Source organism: Portunus trituberculatus, chromosome 38 (genome assembly GCF_017591435.1).
Source record: "Portunus trituberculatus isolate SZX2019 chromosome 38, ASM1759143v1, whole genome shotgun sequence".
NCBI classification, from domain to species: Eukaryota; Metazoa; Arthropoda; class Malacostraca; order Decapoda; family Portunidae; genus Portunus; species Portunus trituberculatus.
Window position 1 is genome coordinate 900,001 of NC_059292.1, and position 15,000 is coordinate 915,000.

The following is a 15,000-nucleotide window of genomic DNA, read 5'->3' on the forward strand; positions in this document are numbered from 1 at the left end:
GCGTCTCTTGGTGATGGGCGTGGGCGGGGGTCGCAGTGTAGAGCCCAAGAAGGTTTAATTGGTAGTGTCCCGCGCTTCCCACGCAGTTCTTATCTTCTATCAGGGCGAGATGACGGCCCAGCAGCTGACAATTATGCTGTATAGGATTGGGGTGTGGAGGGTGTGGCGCTGGGCTTGGCGAGGTGTGGCTGGCTCCGCCCTGCCTCTGGGGACACTGGGGCGTAATGGCATCCCTAAGGGTCATAATGGCACCCCCAGGAACTCAAACTCTCACAGCTAATTATCGCGCCTCGGGGACATCGTGAAAACTAATGATGTGTGTGTGTGTGTGTGTGTGTGTGTGTGTGTGTGTGTGTGTGTGTGTGTGTGTGTGTGTGTGTGTGTGTGTGTGTGTGAATCACCTCGGTCGTCTGCTGGTCACCCAGCCAGTCTTCCCCATTACGGAGCGAGCTCAGAGCTCATAGACCGATCTTCGGGTAGGACTGAGACCACAACACACTTCACACACCGGGAAAGCGAGGCCACAACCCCTCGAGTTACATCCCGTACCTATTTACTGCTAGGTGAACAGGGGCCACACATTAAGAGACTTGCCCATTTGCCTCGCCGCTTATTGGGATTCGAATCCGGCCCTCTCGATTGTGAGTCGAGCGTGCTAACCACTACACTACGCGGTGTGTGCGTGCGTGCGTGCGTGCGTGCGTGTGTGCAGTAGCGTTAGGTGTACTGAGGTGGTGGCGGGCAGGGAAGGGCAGAGCAGGGAGAGGCAGGGTAGGGTGAAGGCAGGGTGAGGGGCGGTCGGGGGAGTGCAGATGACGTGTGCAGAGCGAGCTGATACTCATTTTTCTGGCCATGCACTTTCTTTTCCTGATCCGTGCCAAAAAAGGCGTGCCACCCGTCACACGGCGTGCTCCCTCCCTGGGGCGCCGCGCCTCGGGAAGGGACGCGTGACGGGCACGATCTGGAGAGTGGCTGGGCTGGGCTGGGGTAGGGTGGGGTGGGGTGGTGTTGGGTGGGGTGGACGCTGTGAGGCTCAAACCTGTGCGTCCACCTTACTTTCTCCCACCCTCTCGGCCATCTCCTCTCCCTCTCCCTCTCCCTCTCTCCGCAGCATCCCCCTCCCTCTCTCTTATCGTCAGGATGGGAGGGAGGGGATGTTGCGGATCTGCCAGCTGCCCACGTCGCCTTCGCCGCCGGGGAGGGAGTGGGAGCCGCACCGCCGCAGTCTCAGCTCATTAAGTCGTTTTTGTGTGGCGCATCGTAATGGAGGAGTCCAGGAGCGTGATGTCGCCCCGCGTAGTGAAGGGACACTGCCTGAGCCGCCCTTCAGATCCGCCCTAGCCTGTCTTGGCTTTGAGGTTCGTGGACACAGCCTGAGCCGCCCTTCAGATCCGCCCTAGCCTGCCTTTGCCCTCAGACTCGTGGAGACAGCCTGAGCCGCCCTTCAGACCTGCCCTGGCCTGTCTTTGGCTCGTATTCCCAAACACTTCAGCGCTTCACCTCCACTATTTCAGAAGGCTTTACTTAAGTTTACACGATGTTTTAAGATCTTTTGTTTACGGTTCTAGAGTGAGGGTGACTTGATATCTACATTATTAACTGGAGAAACACTCTTGAACCCCGCCCCCTCAATCATCTGTGTGGCCTTAGAAAACAGTCGTGGTGAGAGAGCGTTTCTGAATACGGATCTTTGCTTTGAGGCTCGTGGTGTGAGGCTGGAGGAGAGATGAAGTCACTATCAGAAACATGACTAGCTATTACATCACCTTTCCTTGTCTCCTCCTCCTCCTCCTCCACCTCCTCCTCCAAGGCCCCCTGGTGAGTGTCCGAGACTCCGAGCAGGGTGTGTTGATGTGTGGTGGTGTATGGCGGCCTCCCTCCCTCTCTCCCTCTCACCCACTCCTCCTACTCCACCCACCCGCTGCCACACCTACCCTGACACTGAAGGAAGGACGGCGCCGCGCACTTCACACTGTTCTATCACGTGTCTGTCTGTTTGTCTGTGTTTTGTTGAGTGTACATGAAAGAGGGAGTGTTTTAATCCCTTCAGTACTGAGACGCAGTTTTTACCATGATTTTTAGGGTGTAATTAGACGATTTTCTTTGCATTAGGAAGGGTGTGTGGAGGTCAAAAGATTAATGTCCAGAGTCTTTACTATTCTAATCCCAGCATATGTTTCTGAAGCTGTATGAAATCGCCAAATAGTAGCCAGAAGGAATAGGAAAAGGCGTCATGGGTCTGATGAGATTAAAGGTGTATATGTGGGTGGTTTAGTTAACAGATTGAGAGACAAACAGATAGATAGATAGATAGATAGATAGAGAGATACATTGTTTTGTGTTTGTTCTGTCATGTGTCTGTTTGTCTGTGTTTTGTTGAGTGCATATGAAAGAGAGGGTGTTTTAAAAGAGGGGTGGATAGCTAACAGATGGAGAGACAAACCGATAGATAGATAAATAGACATTGTTTTGTGTTTGTGTGTGTCTGGGTGTTTTGTTTGTCTTTTGTAGAGTATAGCATATGAAAAGGGTATTTTAGTTAAGTGAATAGATAGACATGCAGACAAACAGATAGACACACAGACAGACATTTATTTTGTGTTTTGTGTGTGTGTCTGTGTGCTTTGTCTCTGTTCTGTAGAGTAGAGTATGTGAAAAGAAGGGTGTTCTTAAAGCTATTTGATGAAGTAAATAGATGGACATGCAGACAAACAGATAGATAAACAGGTAGACATGGTTATTCACTTCAAGAAATGCTCCTCTTTGGAAATCACGGATATGTCTTTATATGGAGCATAATTGTTAGTATCCAAGGCAGTGCTTAACGATGAGTCTAACAGAACAAATGAAAAAAAAAAAAAAGATTGGATATGGAAATAGAATATGATACACCGTCCCTCTGCCCCTCCCCCACACACACACACACACGGGTAAGAGTAAAGGTAGATAATTGACAAGAAAAAGTTAGAACAGAAACAAGACTGGAGAAAAAAAAAATTGGAAAAAAAGAAACTAGGAAAAGAAGTGAGAGAGAGAGAGAGAGAGAGAGAGAGAGAGAGAGAGAGAGAGAGAGAGAGAGAGAGAGAGAGAGAGAGAGAGAGAGAGAAAGTAAAGAGTAAGGAAAGAAAATAGATCACAAGGCAGAAAAAAATGTGGAATAACAAACTTGAAAAAAACGAATAGAATTAAATAAGAAAAGAGAAGAAATAGACGAGAAACCAAAATAAAATGAACTAAATAAAAGAAAAACCAACAAAAGAACAAGAATAAAACAAAGAACACCTCCTCCCGGCACATCTCCCTCACCTGGCCGCCCTTCGCACCTCATCTTGGCCTTCAGGTGTGGTGGTGGCGGTGGTGGCGGCGGCGGCGGCAGTGGTGGTGGTGGTGGTGGTAACGACCCCATCACCTTGGACGCAAGGCCGACGATGGCGCTCATGCTCACCTTCAGAAGCCCTGCCCAGGTAACACTCACTCACTTCCCGGCCATGGAGAGGACGCGTGCTGCCTGACTGACTGTGTGGCTGCGTGGAGGAGGCTGGGACTAGGATAGAAGGGGACTACTGGGGTCTGAGTGTGAGGGGAGTAGGGAAGGAGGACTATGATGTGGACTGGATGACTGAATTTTTCTCAACATGTGACATCACGAAACGATTATTTTTACTTCACACAAAATCTCTCGGTCAGCTTTATCGCTCTCCATCTCTCTGGAAGGCTGTGTGTGTGTGTGTGTGTGTGTGTGTGTGTGTGTGTGTGTGTGTGTGTGTGTGTGTGTGTGTTTCACTGTTTGATCTGCTGCAGTCTCTGACGAGACAGCCAGACAGCCCTACGGAACGAGCTCAGAGCTCATTATTTCCGATCTTCGGATAGGCCTGAGACCAGGCACACACCTCACACCGGGACAACAAGGTCACAACTCCTCGATTTACATCCCGTACCTACTCACTGCTAGGTGAACAGGGGCTACACGTGAAAGAAGACACACCCAAATATCTCCACCCGGCCGGAGAATCGAACCCCGGTCCTCTGGCTTGTGAAGCCAGCGCTCTAACCACTGAGCTACCGGGCGTGTGTGTGTGTGTGTGTGTGTGTGTGTGTGTGTGTGTGTGTGTGTGTGTGTGTGTGGGTAGAGGAAGGTTTGTGAGGTGAACTGTGTGGCTGTGGAGGAGGCTGGGACTGTGATTTTTGGGGGCTGTATGTGAGTGTTAGTGAGGTGGGTAGAGTGAAGGCTTGTGAGGTGGACTGTGTGGCTGTGGAGGAGGAACTAAGGCATTTTCTGAAACACTTCCCCGCCTCACAGCCCCTTCACTATTTTCAAAGGGTTGTAGTTGAAATGACGGGTTTTTAAAGGATGTCTCTGTAATTCGATTGACATGTTGACAAGTTTTCTCCATTATCATCAGGACAAATACTCTTTAAAACTCGGCTAATTGTCTCTTTTAGTCTTTGAAAATGGACGCGGTGAGGGAAGGAAGCGTTCCTGAATATGACGCTGGGACTGATGGTGTGTGTGTGTGTGTGTGTGTGTGTGTGTGTGTGTGTGTGTGTAATTCATCTCGGTCTTCTGCTGGTCACCCAGCCAGTCTTCCCCATTACGGAGCGAGCTCAGAGCTCATAGACCGATCTTCGGGTAGGACTGAGACCACAACACACTCCACACACCGGGAAAGTGAGGCCACAATCCCTCGAGTTACATCCCGTACCTATTTACTGCTAGGTGAACAGGGGCTACACATTAAGAGGCTTGCCCATTTGCCTCGCCGCCTCCGGGACTCGAACCCAGACCTTCTCGAGCGTGCTAACTACTACACGCGGTGTGTGTGTGTGTGTGTGTGTGTGTGTGTGTGTGTGTGTGTGTGTGTGTGTGTGTGTGTGTGTGTCCCCCATTACCCACCTCCCTGCCTCACACACACACACACACACACACACACACACACACACACACACACACACACACACACACACACACACGTCCATATGGGTGATGCAGTTATCCTCACACCTTCCTCGAATAGAGAATCTTGGCGTGGCTTCTCGGAAATGTTTACCACCTCCTCCTGTCATGCATCACTTGAGCAGAACACTCACAGCTGCAGCATTACACACACTCCCTCGCTAATGTATCCCGCTGCTGGCTGGCTGACTGGTGGCTCGGTGGCTGGCTTGCGGCGTAATCACTCACAGCTAGGCGGAAGGGAAGGAAAAGTAGGCATGGGTTTTTCTCCTTTTTCTGGTTTCTTGTGTGTTATTTTTAAGGTTTTGGTGTTCATGGCGAGGGATTGGCTATGTGAGTGCTGGGTTCTTATTGTTTAGGGGTTGGGTTGGTGTTTGGTTAAGGGTGGTTGGGTTAAGTAGAGCCAGGTTTTGGTTGTGTTGGGTTGTTTGGTTAAAATTAGATAAGGTTTTGGTTGGGTTGGATAAAGTTAGGTTGGGTTAATGTTAGCCTAGGTTTGATTGGGTTGGATTAAAGTTGTGCCAGGTTAGGGTTAAAAGAAAGCAATCAGGTTATGTTAGAATGTGGGCTAGGTTTGGGTTAGGTTGGATTAAGATAGGTTAGTTCAAATTACATGAAGATAGGTTAGGGTAGGTTAGGTCAGACTGCCTGATAGCATTATTCTACACCGACTGACTAACTAGCATTGGAAGAGCTTGGACGGGCGGTGGAAGGCAGCTCACGTGTGTTATTAAAAGATTGTGTAATTTGAACTGGCGCCGAGAATGGTGTGTTGAGAAGCATCACTATTTCTATAACCCCTCCACGCCAGTACGGACCTAGCCTACCACAGCTGCCAGGACTGTTACTGTAGTGCGTATTAATAGTGGCAGTGACGAGTGGCGCCATTAAACAGTCTGCTGATGTAACTTAACCTAACCAAGCTTGACCTAACGTAACTTACCTAAAATAACTCAGACTAATCTAACTTTACCAAACTTAAGCTTATATAACTGAATTAACTAAAACTCTAACTAATTTAACTACACTAATTAACCAAACATAATTTTACGTAATCTTCGCTGACCTAACCTAACTTAACCTAACCTAACACAAGCTAACCAAACCTAACTTCATCAAACTTATATTCAACCAACCTAACCTATTTTTTACGCAACCCAAGCTGATCTTAGCCAATCTTTACCTGATCTAACGGAGCTGACCTAACATAACCTTCCTAACTTTATACTCAACTAACCAAAACCTGATTCAACCTAACCTAACCTAACCTAACCTAACCTATAACCTGACCTTACTTTACATTACTTTACATTACATTATCTTTCCTTACCTTGCCTTGCCTTGCCTTGCCTTGCCTTGCCTTGCCTTGCCTTGCCTTGCCTTGCCTTACCTTACTATAACACCTACCTAGTACATACCAACACTCCTCGCTTCACGCTTCACGCTTCACGCTTCCCTGAGATATACAGTAGACCACAAGTGTCCCAGAAGAAGGCTAAGGACACATACGGTTCCTGATAAGAAAAGAGAGAGAGAGAGAGAGAGAGAGAGAGAGAGAGGAGAGGAGAGGAGAGGAGAGGAGAGGAGAGAGAGAGAGAGAGAGAGAGAGAGAGAGAGAGAGAGAGAGAGAGAGAGAGAGAGAGAGAGAGAGAGAGAGAGAGAGAGAGAGAGAGAGAGAGAGAGAGAGAGAGAGAGAGAGAGAGAGAGAGAGAGCGCGGCGGGTCTCTTGCAAGGTTAGAAAAAAAAAGCGGAAAAATATAAGATAAAAGAAAAGAGAGAAAAACTTAAGGAATTTCCGGCCAGGTAGACTTACTTGTAGAGTGCTCTCTCTCTCTCTCTCTCTCTCTCTCTCTCTCTCTCTCTCTCTCTCTCTCTCGGGTGTGTGTGTGTGTGTGTTTCACTGTTTGATCTGCTGCAGTCTCTGACGAGACAGCCAGACGTTACCCTACGGAACGAGCTCAGAGCTCATTATTTCCAATCTTCGGATAGGCCTGAGACCAGGCACACACCACACACCGGGACAACAAGGTCACAACTCCTCGATTTACATCCCGTACCTACTCACTGCTAGGTGAACAGGGGCTGCACGTGAAAGGAGACACACCCAAATATCTCCACCCGGCCGGGGAATCGAACCCCGGTCCTCTGGATTGTGAAGCCAGTGCTCTAACCACTGAGCTACCGGGCCGTGTGTGTGTGTGTGTGTGTGTGTGTGTGTGTGTGTGTGTGTGTGTGTGTGTGTGTGTGTCTCCCCTCCCTTGTGAGGCCCCGAAGGGTGTGTAGTGGAGCTGCTTAGCGTGGGAGTGTGTGTGTGTGTGTGTGTGTGTGTGTGTGTGTGTGTGTGTGTGTGTGTGTGTGTGTGTGTGTGTGTGTGTGTGTCAAGGGAAGTTACGTCATGGAGGGTGGGTCGTGACAGAGAGAGAGAGAGAGAGAGAGAGAGAGGAGAGAGAGAGAGAGAGATGGGGGGCGTTATTACTCATTAGCGCCTCACCTGTGCTATGATCACCTTACCTAGCCACTCGTTCACCTGGGTTCGCATTCATTCCTCTCGTGAAAAGAAAAAAAAAAAAAAGGAAAAAACAGAATAAACTTCGTCATCCGCGTTAATGGTTGACCTTTACCTACTTCTTGCGGCGTAGGGGCGTGCGGGCGTGCGGGCGTGCTGGTGGCCGGGCCGGTAAGGCAGCAGCGCCCCACAAACTGTTGCTCTTGAGTCTAATCCTTGCTTTTGCCTCGCTCTCTCTTCCCGCTCCCTCACTTCCTCCTCCTCCTCCCTCCTGTCTCCAGTGACCCGGCAGGTAAGGCAGTCACACTCGTAGGACTCGAATACCTGCATGGGTGGCGCGAGGACCTCTCTTCTCTTTACGCTGCGTGAGTGCGTGCGTCCGTTGGTGGGTGCGTGGTGGCGGGCAGCGTGTAGCGGCACACACACACACACACACATGGGTCCCGACCGCCCGCCCGACCGACTCGCCTCAGTTGACACTAAGCCACGGTGAAGGTGAGACGCACGCCGCTGTGTTCTGCCCTCCCTCCGGGTATTCTCAGTGCCACTGCGATTCTGGCACTCTCCTATTCGGCGTGCATGGTGCCCCTGGCGTAACACTCCTGGCGGGTGTGTCTATAGCATAGTGCGGGAGGACAGCGATGCCGCCCTCTCTGTGTTGTGGTGTGTTTGTCCCACGCTGTGTTTTTCACGTGTTTGGGAAGTAATGTGATCGCTGAAGGAGATGCTGGCGTGAGGAGGCGAGACGTGCTTCCAGGCAGTGAGTGGGCAGGTGTGTTGCGTGTGTGTGTGCCCGGCGAGCGGCGTTCACGGTGCAGCGGGACGTGTGTGTGTGTTGGGCGGCGTTCCCCAGAGCGAGGAACTGATGCCGCCGCCGCCGCTGCCACCGCCCGCTAACACGAGACGAGGGTGTCGCGGCGGCGTGTCGAGGGTCGTGATGACGGCAAGGCGGTGAGGACTGCAGGAGAAGGATGATGTCGTCGCTGGTGGAGGCACTGCAGGTGTCTCCAGCCCGCAGCCGGCGCAGGAAGCCCTCCACGGCGCAGACCCTGTACCGGGGCGTCGTCAGGAGCAAGGTGAGAGGCAGCGGCTGTCCGGACTTGTCACTCTCCCTCACCGTGTCTGTTTTCCTTCACCTCCTCTCCCATTGTCTGTGCCTAATGTTCCCACGCCCACTGTTTACACCCTCACTCACCGCCCCTCATCTACCCGCCTCCCCATCCCACCCCCGCTCTCGTGCCTCTCCCGTCACCCCTCCGCCCCACATTCCTTACCACCTGTGGGCTCACTAAGACATTAACGGCTGGCTCGGGGCTCCTTACGTCCCGGCCCGCCTTGCCCCACCCGCAGGACGCCCGCTGGTTTCCGGATGTGGGCGGGGGCGTGGCGGTGTTGTGTTGGGCGCCCGGACGTTGCAGGGATAAGCCGCGAAGGAATAGGAAGGATGGGAAGGGGGGGGGTGGTAGCTGTAAGGATTGAGGTAGGAGATGGGGTAGATACAGCTATGGGGAGGGGGAGGTGGGGGGAAGGCGTGGCGAGGGGAGATGTATGAATGGACGTGGGGAGGGAGGGGGAGGGGAAGGTGAAGGGGATGATTAGGAAGAGGTGGTGAGGGACGCAAGACAGGATTCTCTCTCTTTCTTCCCTCACTTCCCTTCCTTCCCTTCCGCTCTCTCTTCCCTCTCCATCACCATCCATTCATAGCTAGAGGTGGGAGATGCCGTGTGTGTGTGTGTGTGTGTGTGTGTGTGTGTGTGTGTGTGTGTGTGTGTGTGTCCTGTCCTATCCCATCCCAGCATGCTTTGGGTTACGGGTTGGCAATGGGGGGATGGGTTGGTGATTGAAGGGGGGGGGTGTGGATAGGGCTTTCTTTGCAGTCGCTGCCCCGTCCCATCCCTCCCAGCCCCGTCCAGCGAAGTCCAGCCCCGCCTTGGTCCATTTTGAGTCTCTTTACGATGGGGTATTTGAATCTGACAGCAAAGTAACTCATCTTCCTCCTCCTCCTCCTCCTCCTCCTCAGTCAGCCAAGTCAGTGAGTCAATCTTCCTTCACGATGTTAAGGTGATCACTTTGAGGTTAACGAGTGATGTGTTATAATGTTTGCACTCCACCCCGCCTCTTTCCTCGCCTTCCTTCCTGCCCCGTGTGTGTGTGTGTGTGTGTGTGTGTGTGTGTGTGTGTGTGTGTGTGTGTGTGTGTGTGTGTGTGATTTCTTTAATTTCTTTGGTATGTATCATATACTTTTGCTCCTTCCCCTTGCGTGTATGTGTGTTTAGTCTCTCTCTCTCTCTCTCTCTCTCTCTCTCTCTCTCTCTCTCTCTCTCTCTCTCTCTCTCTCTCTCTCTCTCTCTCTCTCTCTCTCTCTCTCTCTCTCTCTCTCTCTCTCATCTTCCTTTCCTGCTATCTCGCAAATCCACGCACTAGGAAAGGAAACGCCCCTACAACCCGTCCCCCACACCCCATCCTCTTCCCTCATCCCCCCCTTCCCTCTCCCTCCTCTCTCAGTCCACTTCCTCAGCGCCCCCGCATCTCCCACCCTCCCATACCACCATACCTCTGCTATAATCCTCCCATTTCCCTGCTGCCATAACCGTCCCTGGAGCTGCTCGCTGTAATCCCGCCACTCAAAGTTTCCTGTTTCCGCTCATTGCTTTTCCTGTATGTACCCGTCTTTCTGTGTGTGTGTGTGTGTGTGTGTGTGTGTGTGTGTGTGTGTGTGTGTGTGTGTGTGTGTGTGTGTACCCGTGTTTCTGTGTGTGTTTCTATCTGTCTTTCTCTATCTACCTGTGTGTGTTTACCTGTGTGTGTCCACCTGTGTGTGTCTACCTGTGTGTATCTACCTGTGTGTGTCTGCCTGTGTGTATCTACCTGTGTGTGTCTACCTGTGTGTGTCTACCTGTGTGTGTCTACCTGTGTGTGTCTACCTGTGTGTATCTACCTGTGTGTGTCTACCTGTGTGTATCTACCTGTGTATCTATCTCTGTTTCTACCTGTGTGTTTTTACCTGTGTGTATCTACCTGTGTTTCTGTGGGGGATAGGTACAGGTGGGGGGGTTAGAGTGTAGTCTTCATATACCTGGACCTACGTTGTGTTTTTCTTCTTGACCTTCACCAAAATCTTCGTCTTCATGTAATTGGCTTTCCTCTTCATTGTCTTCCTTATTAAATAATTATCTTTTTCTTCACTTTTTTCTTTCGTTAACTCATTTTATTTATTTATTTTTTTATCTGTCTGTCTATTTTTTTTTTTTTTTTGTGTGTGTGTGTGTGTGAGAGAGAGAGAGAGAGAGAGAGAGAGAGGGGGGGTTATATCACCATGCATATATAAGAAGATAAGGGTAGCTGCAAAAAATGGGTGATAATAATGATAAAGACAAATGCAGTGAATATATGAATAAACAATGTGTAGGTTAGGTTAAGTTAGGTTAGGTTTGGTTTGGTTAGGTTTGGTTTGGTTACTTTTAATTATTTCATTATATATTTTTTTATTCTTATTTCTTGTTTATTTATTTATTCATTTGTTTATTTTTTTTTAGGTTAGGTTAGATATTTTGGACCCAAGAAATCATTGTACGACCTGTGTGTGTGTGTGTGTGTGTGTGTGTGTGTGTGTGTGTGTGTGTGAGTGTGTGAGGGAGCGTGCGGTGTGTGCCTGTTGCCCCCTCACCTGCGTCACCAATGTACGGAGCTGTCTGTGTCTGGAAGGGTATGGCAGGGGGCAGGGGGTATGGGAGAGGGGAGGGGTGAAGATAGTGATATAGTGAGAAGAGATCAGGCGTGGGAAGCACCAAATATGAAAGACTAAGATCTGTGCACGGGTACTGGCGTGTAAGTAGGCCCTTTTTACTTTTCGTTTTCTTTTCATTTTTTTTTTTTTTTTTAACTCTGTGTATCCCTTGGCCAGCTCTTCCCTCTCTTACACAAGGAAAAAGAAAATGTCCGTTATTTTTAATCAATACTCACTTAACCGAACCGAACCGAACGGCAGCTGACTCACTCACTGACTGACTGACTAACTGGCTGGCTGACCGACCCGACAGCGGCATCCTTTCAACTCCCTTATAGACCTACTCCGTCCCGCCCCCTCTTCCAGCCCGCTCCTCACCACGCAACCCCCTCCCCAAGGATCCTTCCCTCCCCTCTCCCTCTCCTCTCCTCCCCTCCCCTCCCCTCCCTTCCCTTCCTTCCCTCATCTGGCCGGCGCTCAGTCAACATGTTTGCTTCTCTGTTCGGGTGAGACTCGCCATGACTCGCTTCCGGGCAGGGTCGTGGTGGTAGTAGTAGTAGTAGTAGTAGTAGTAAGTGGTGGTGGTGGAAGTAGTAGTAGTAGTGGTAGTCGTAGTAGTAGTCGTCGTCGTAATAGTAGTGGAAGTGGTGAAGGTGGTGGTGGTGGTCGTGGTGGTGGTGATTTGATATAATTGTTGCTGATAGTAATAGCAATAGTAGTAATAGTAGTAGTAGCAGCAGCAGTAGTAGTAATAGCAGCAGCAGCAGTAGTAGTAGTAATAGCAGCAGCAGCAGTAGCAGTAGCAATAGTAAAAGTAGTAGTAGTAGTAGCAGCAGTAGCAATAATAGCAGCAAATCAAAATAGACACACCACAAAATGCTAATGAAGATAACAGTAACAGTAGTCGTAATAGTAGCAGTGTTAGTGATAGTGGCACCTTGATAACACAACAGCAGTAGTAACAGCAGTGATAGCGGCAGTGATGATGACAGGGCCAGTGACAGTGACAAAAAGTGACACTGGAGGAGGAGGAGAGGTGGAGGTGGAGGGGCTCAGAGGTGTAACAGAGAGTGGAGTGAGTGGAGTGAGTGAGTGGCCAGGAGGAGCACAGGCAGGTAGGTAGGAGTGGAAACAGGAAGAAAACGGATGATTAAAGAAAATGGGTAGGTAGTTGTGAGTGATGCTAGGAAAAGGAGGAGGAGGAGGTGGTGGTGATGGTTGTAGTGAAAGAGGTGGAGGAGGAGGAGGAGGAGGAGGAGAATGAAGGATGGAACGAGGGGATGGATGACATGCAATGGTGAAAAGAAGGAAGAAGAGGAGGAGGAGGAGGAGGAGGAGGAGGAAGATAAAATATAGGAAAAGGGGAGGAGGAAAGATATGGAGGAGGAGGAGGAGGAGGAGGAGGAGGAGGAAGAAGAAGAAGAAGACTACGACGACAACAACGACGGAATAAAGGAGGAGGAAAGATAAGAATGAACGAGACAGAAGAGGAGGAGGAGGAGGAGGAGGAGGAGGAGGAGGAGGAGGAAGAAGAACGAGTGACATAAAAAAAAGAGAGAGAGAGAGGAACATTGGAGAAGGAAGAGGAAGAGGAGGAGGAGCTGGAAGATGGATGGTGGAAAGCAGAAAGGAGGGCAGGGAGGTGGAAGAAGAGGAGGAGGAGGAGAAGGAGGAGGAGGAGGAGGAGGAAGCAAACAGAGGGATGGGCAGGTAGTCGTCAGTGTGTGAACAGTTTCAGACGTGCATTAAGGAAAGGATTAGTAACGTCTGCTACCCTGGGAAAAATGAGGAGGAGGAGGAGGAGGAGGGGGAGGGGGAGGAGGAAGAAGAAGAAGAAGAAGAAGTAGAGGAAGAGGATGAAGAAATAGTCGTGGTAATAATAATGGTGATAATAGTAAGAAAAATTTCCAGACCATTCTTAGATTAACTTGAGAAGGAGGAGGAGGAGGAGGAGGAGGAGGAGAGAGGAATTACCAGACCTCTTTAAGATGGACTATTTTAGAAAGAAGGAGGAAGAGAAAGAGAAGAAGATGAAAAGAAAACAATATCCACATTTCTATTAGATGAAATTTTCTCTCTCTCTCCTCCTCCTCCTCCTCCTCCTCCTCCTCTTCCTTTGCCTTTCCCTGCCTTGTCTCCACCGTTTCCTTAAGCCTTTTAGTATCAGTGGTCGTTAACCTGAGGAAGACCGGGGATGGAAGGGAACAAGACGAGGAGGAGGAGGAGGAGGAAGAGGAAGAGGAAGAAGAAGACTGGAGAGGAATGAGGAAAGGAGGACAGGGAGAAGATGAGGAGAGAAAGACAGGATGGAAATGAGTAGAGGGAAAGAATGCCATGAGAGTAGGGAGATGAGGAGGAAGATGGGGAATGGTGTGGGGATGGGGGAGATGAGGAAGAAGGTGAGAGGTGTGGGGGGGGTGGATGGGGCTGCTGTGTAGGGGTGGGTGGGAGGGTAGCAGTGTTTGGGGAAGGGGGCATGAGTGTTTGTGGGGAGTGGGGGAGGGGTCAACAGTGGCGGGGAATGCTTATTTACTCACTTCACAAACTTTAGTGGTGGTGGTGGTGGTGGTGGTGGTGGTGGAGTATTAGATTAGATAAGATAGCACGAAAGACGCCATCACCACAAATCACTCAAGGAAGAAGACCAAGATAAGCACCAGGAACTCTCACCAGTCACGTAAACACCTTATTATATTTGTCTTATGTACGTACATGTATGTTTTAACCCCTTCAGTACTGGGACACATTTTTACCTTGAGATTTGTGTACCATTAGACCATTTTATTGACATTAGGAGGGGTCTATGGAGGCCAGAAGATTAATGACCACAGTCTTTACTATTTTACCCCCTTCAGTACTGGGACACATTTTTACCTGAGATTTGTGTACTATTAGACCATTTTATTGACATCAGGAAGGGTGTAAAGAGACCAGAAGATTAATAGCCAGAGTGTTTACTATTTTAACCCCCCACATGAGTTTGTGAAGCTGTATAAAACCACCAAATAGTAAGCAGAATGAATATGGAAACGCGAGGTGGCACTGAAGATATTAAAATGATAAATGACTAAAACAAATTGCCCTTTTTTGCAAGCTATATATAATTTCATGGACAATACTATCAAATAAAAAAAAAATAAAAAAAAAACTTAACTATATGGAAAGAAAACGTAATATGCATTTAAGTATATATATATAGATAATTTCATGGACAATACTATCAAATAATAAAAAGCTTAAAAAAACTTAACTATATGAAAAGAAAAAAGTAATATGTATTTAGGTATATATACACATTATAGGTGAACATTCATAGGTGTGTGCATGTATACGTAGAAATACACACACATACATTTAACCTATATAAAAAGAAAAGGTAATATGTATTTAGGTATACATACACATTATAGGTATACATTCATAGGTGTGTGCATGTATACACACACACACACACACACACACACACACACACACACACACACACACACACACACACACACACACACACACACACACACACACACACACACACACACACATACACACATCTTTACAGTTAAACTTATACGTATTGCAACACCACACATATCACAACACCATTTATAAGCATTTTGATCCCATAATGTATAAAGTGTTTCTAGTAGATCCTTATTATTATTATTATTATTATTTATTATTATTATTATTATTATTATTATTATTATTATTATTATTATTATTATTTGAAAATGTGACGGGATATATTTTTGGTTGTTCAGAATCACTACCTTATATGGATTATGTTGTGGCTCTCTCTCTCTCTCTCTCTCTCTC

At 48.7% G+C, this 15,000-nt stretch overlaps 1 protein-coding gene across 5 annotated transcripts in view; it reads left to right on the top strand.

Annotated features, from left to right (window-relative positions):
- The window catches only part of LOC123515207 (FERM domain-containing protein 4A-like), a 289,831-nt gene that overhangs the window by 11,479 nt on the left and 263,352 nt on the right, over positions 1–15,000 (top strand). For 3 of the 5 annotated variants that reach the window (XM_045273737.1, XM_045273744.1, XM_045273742.1), the window contains exon 1: positions 7,930–8,536. The exons of the other annotated variants lie outside the window; for them this stretch is intronic. In XM_045273737.1, coding sequence (XP_045129672.1) covers positions 8,432–8,536 — 105 coding nt within the window. In that variant the 5' untranslated portion in view covers positions 7,930–8,431. Of the gene's footprint in view, positions 1–7,929; positions 8,537–15,000 lie in introns of those variants that run through there. 5 annotated transcript variants of the gene reach the window in all.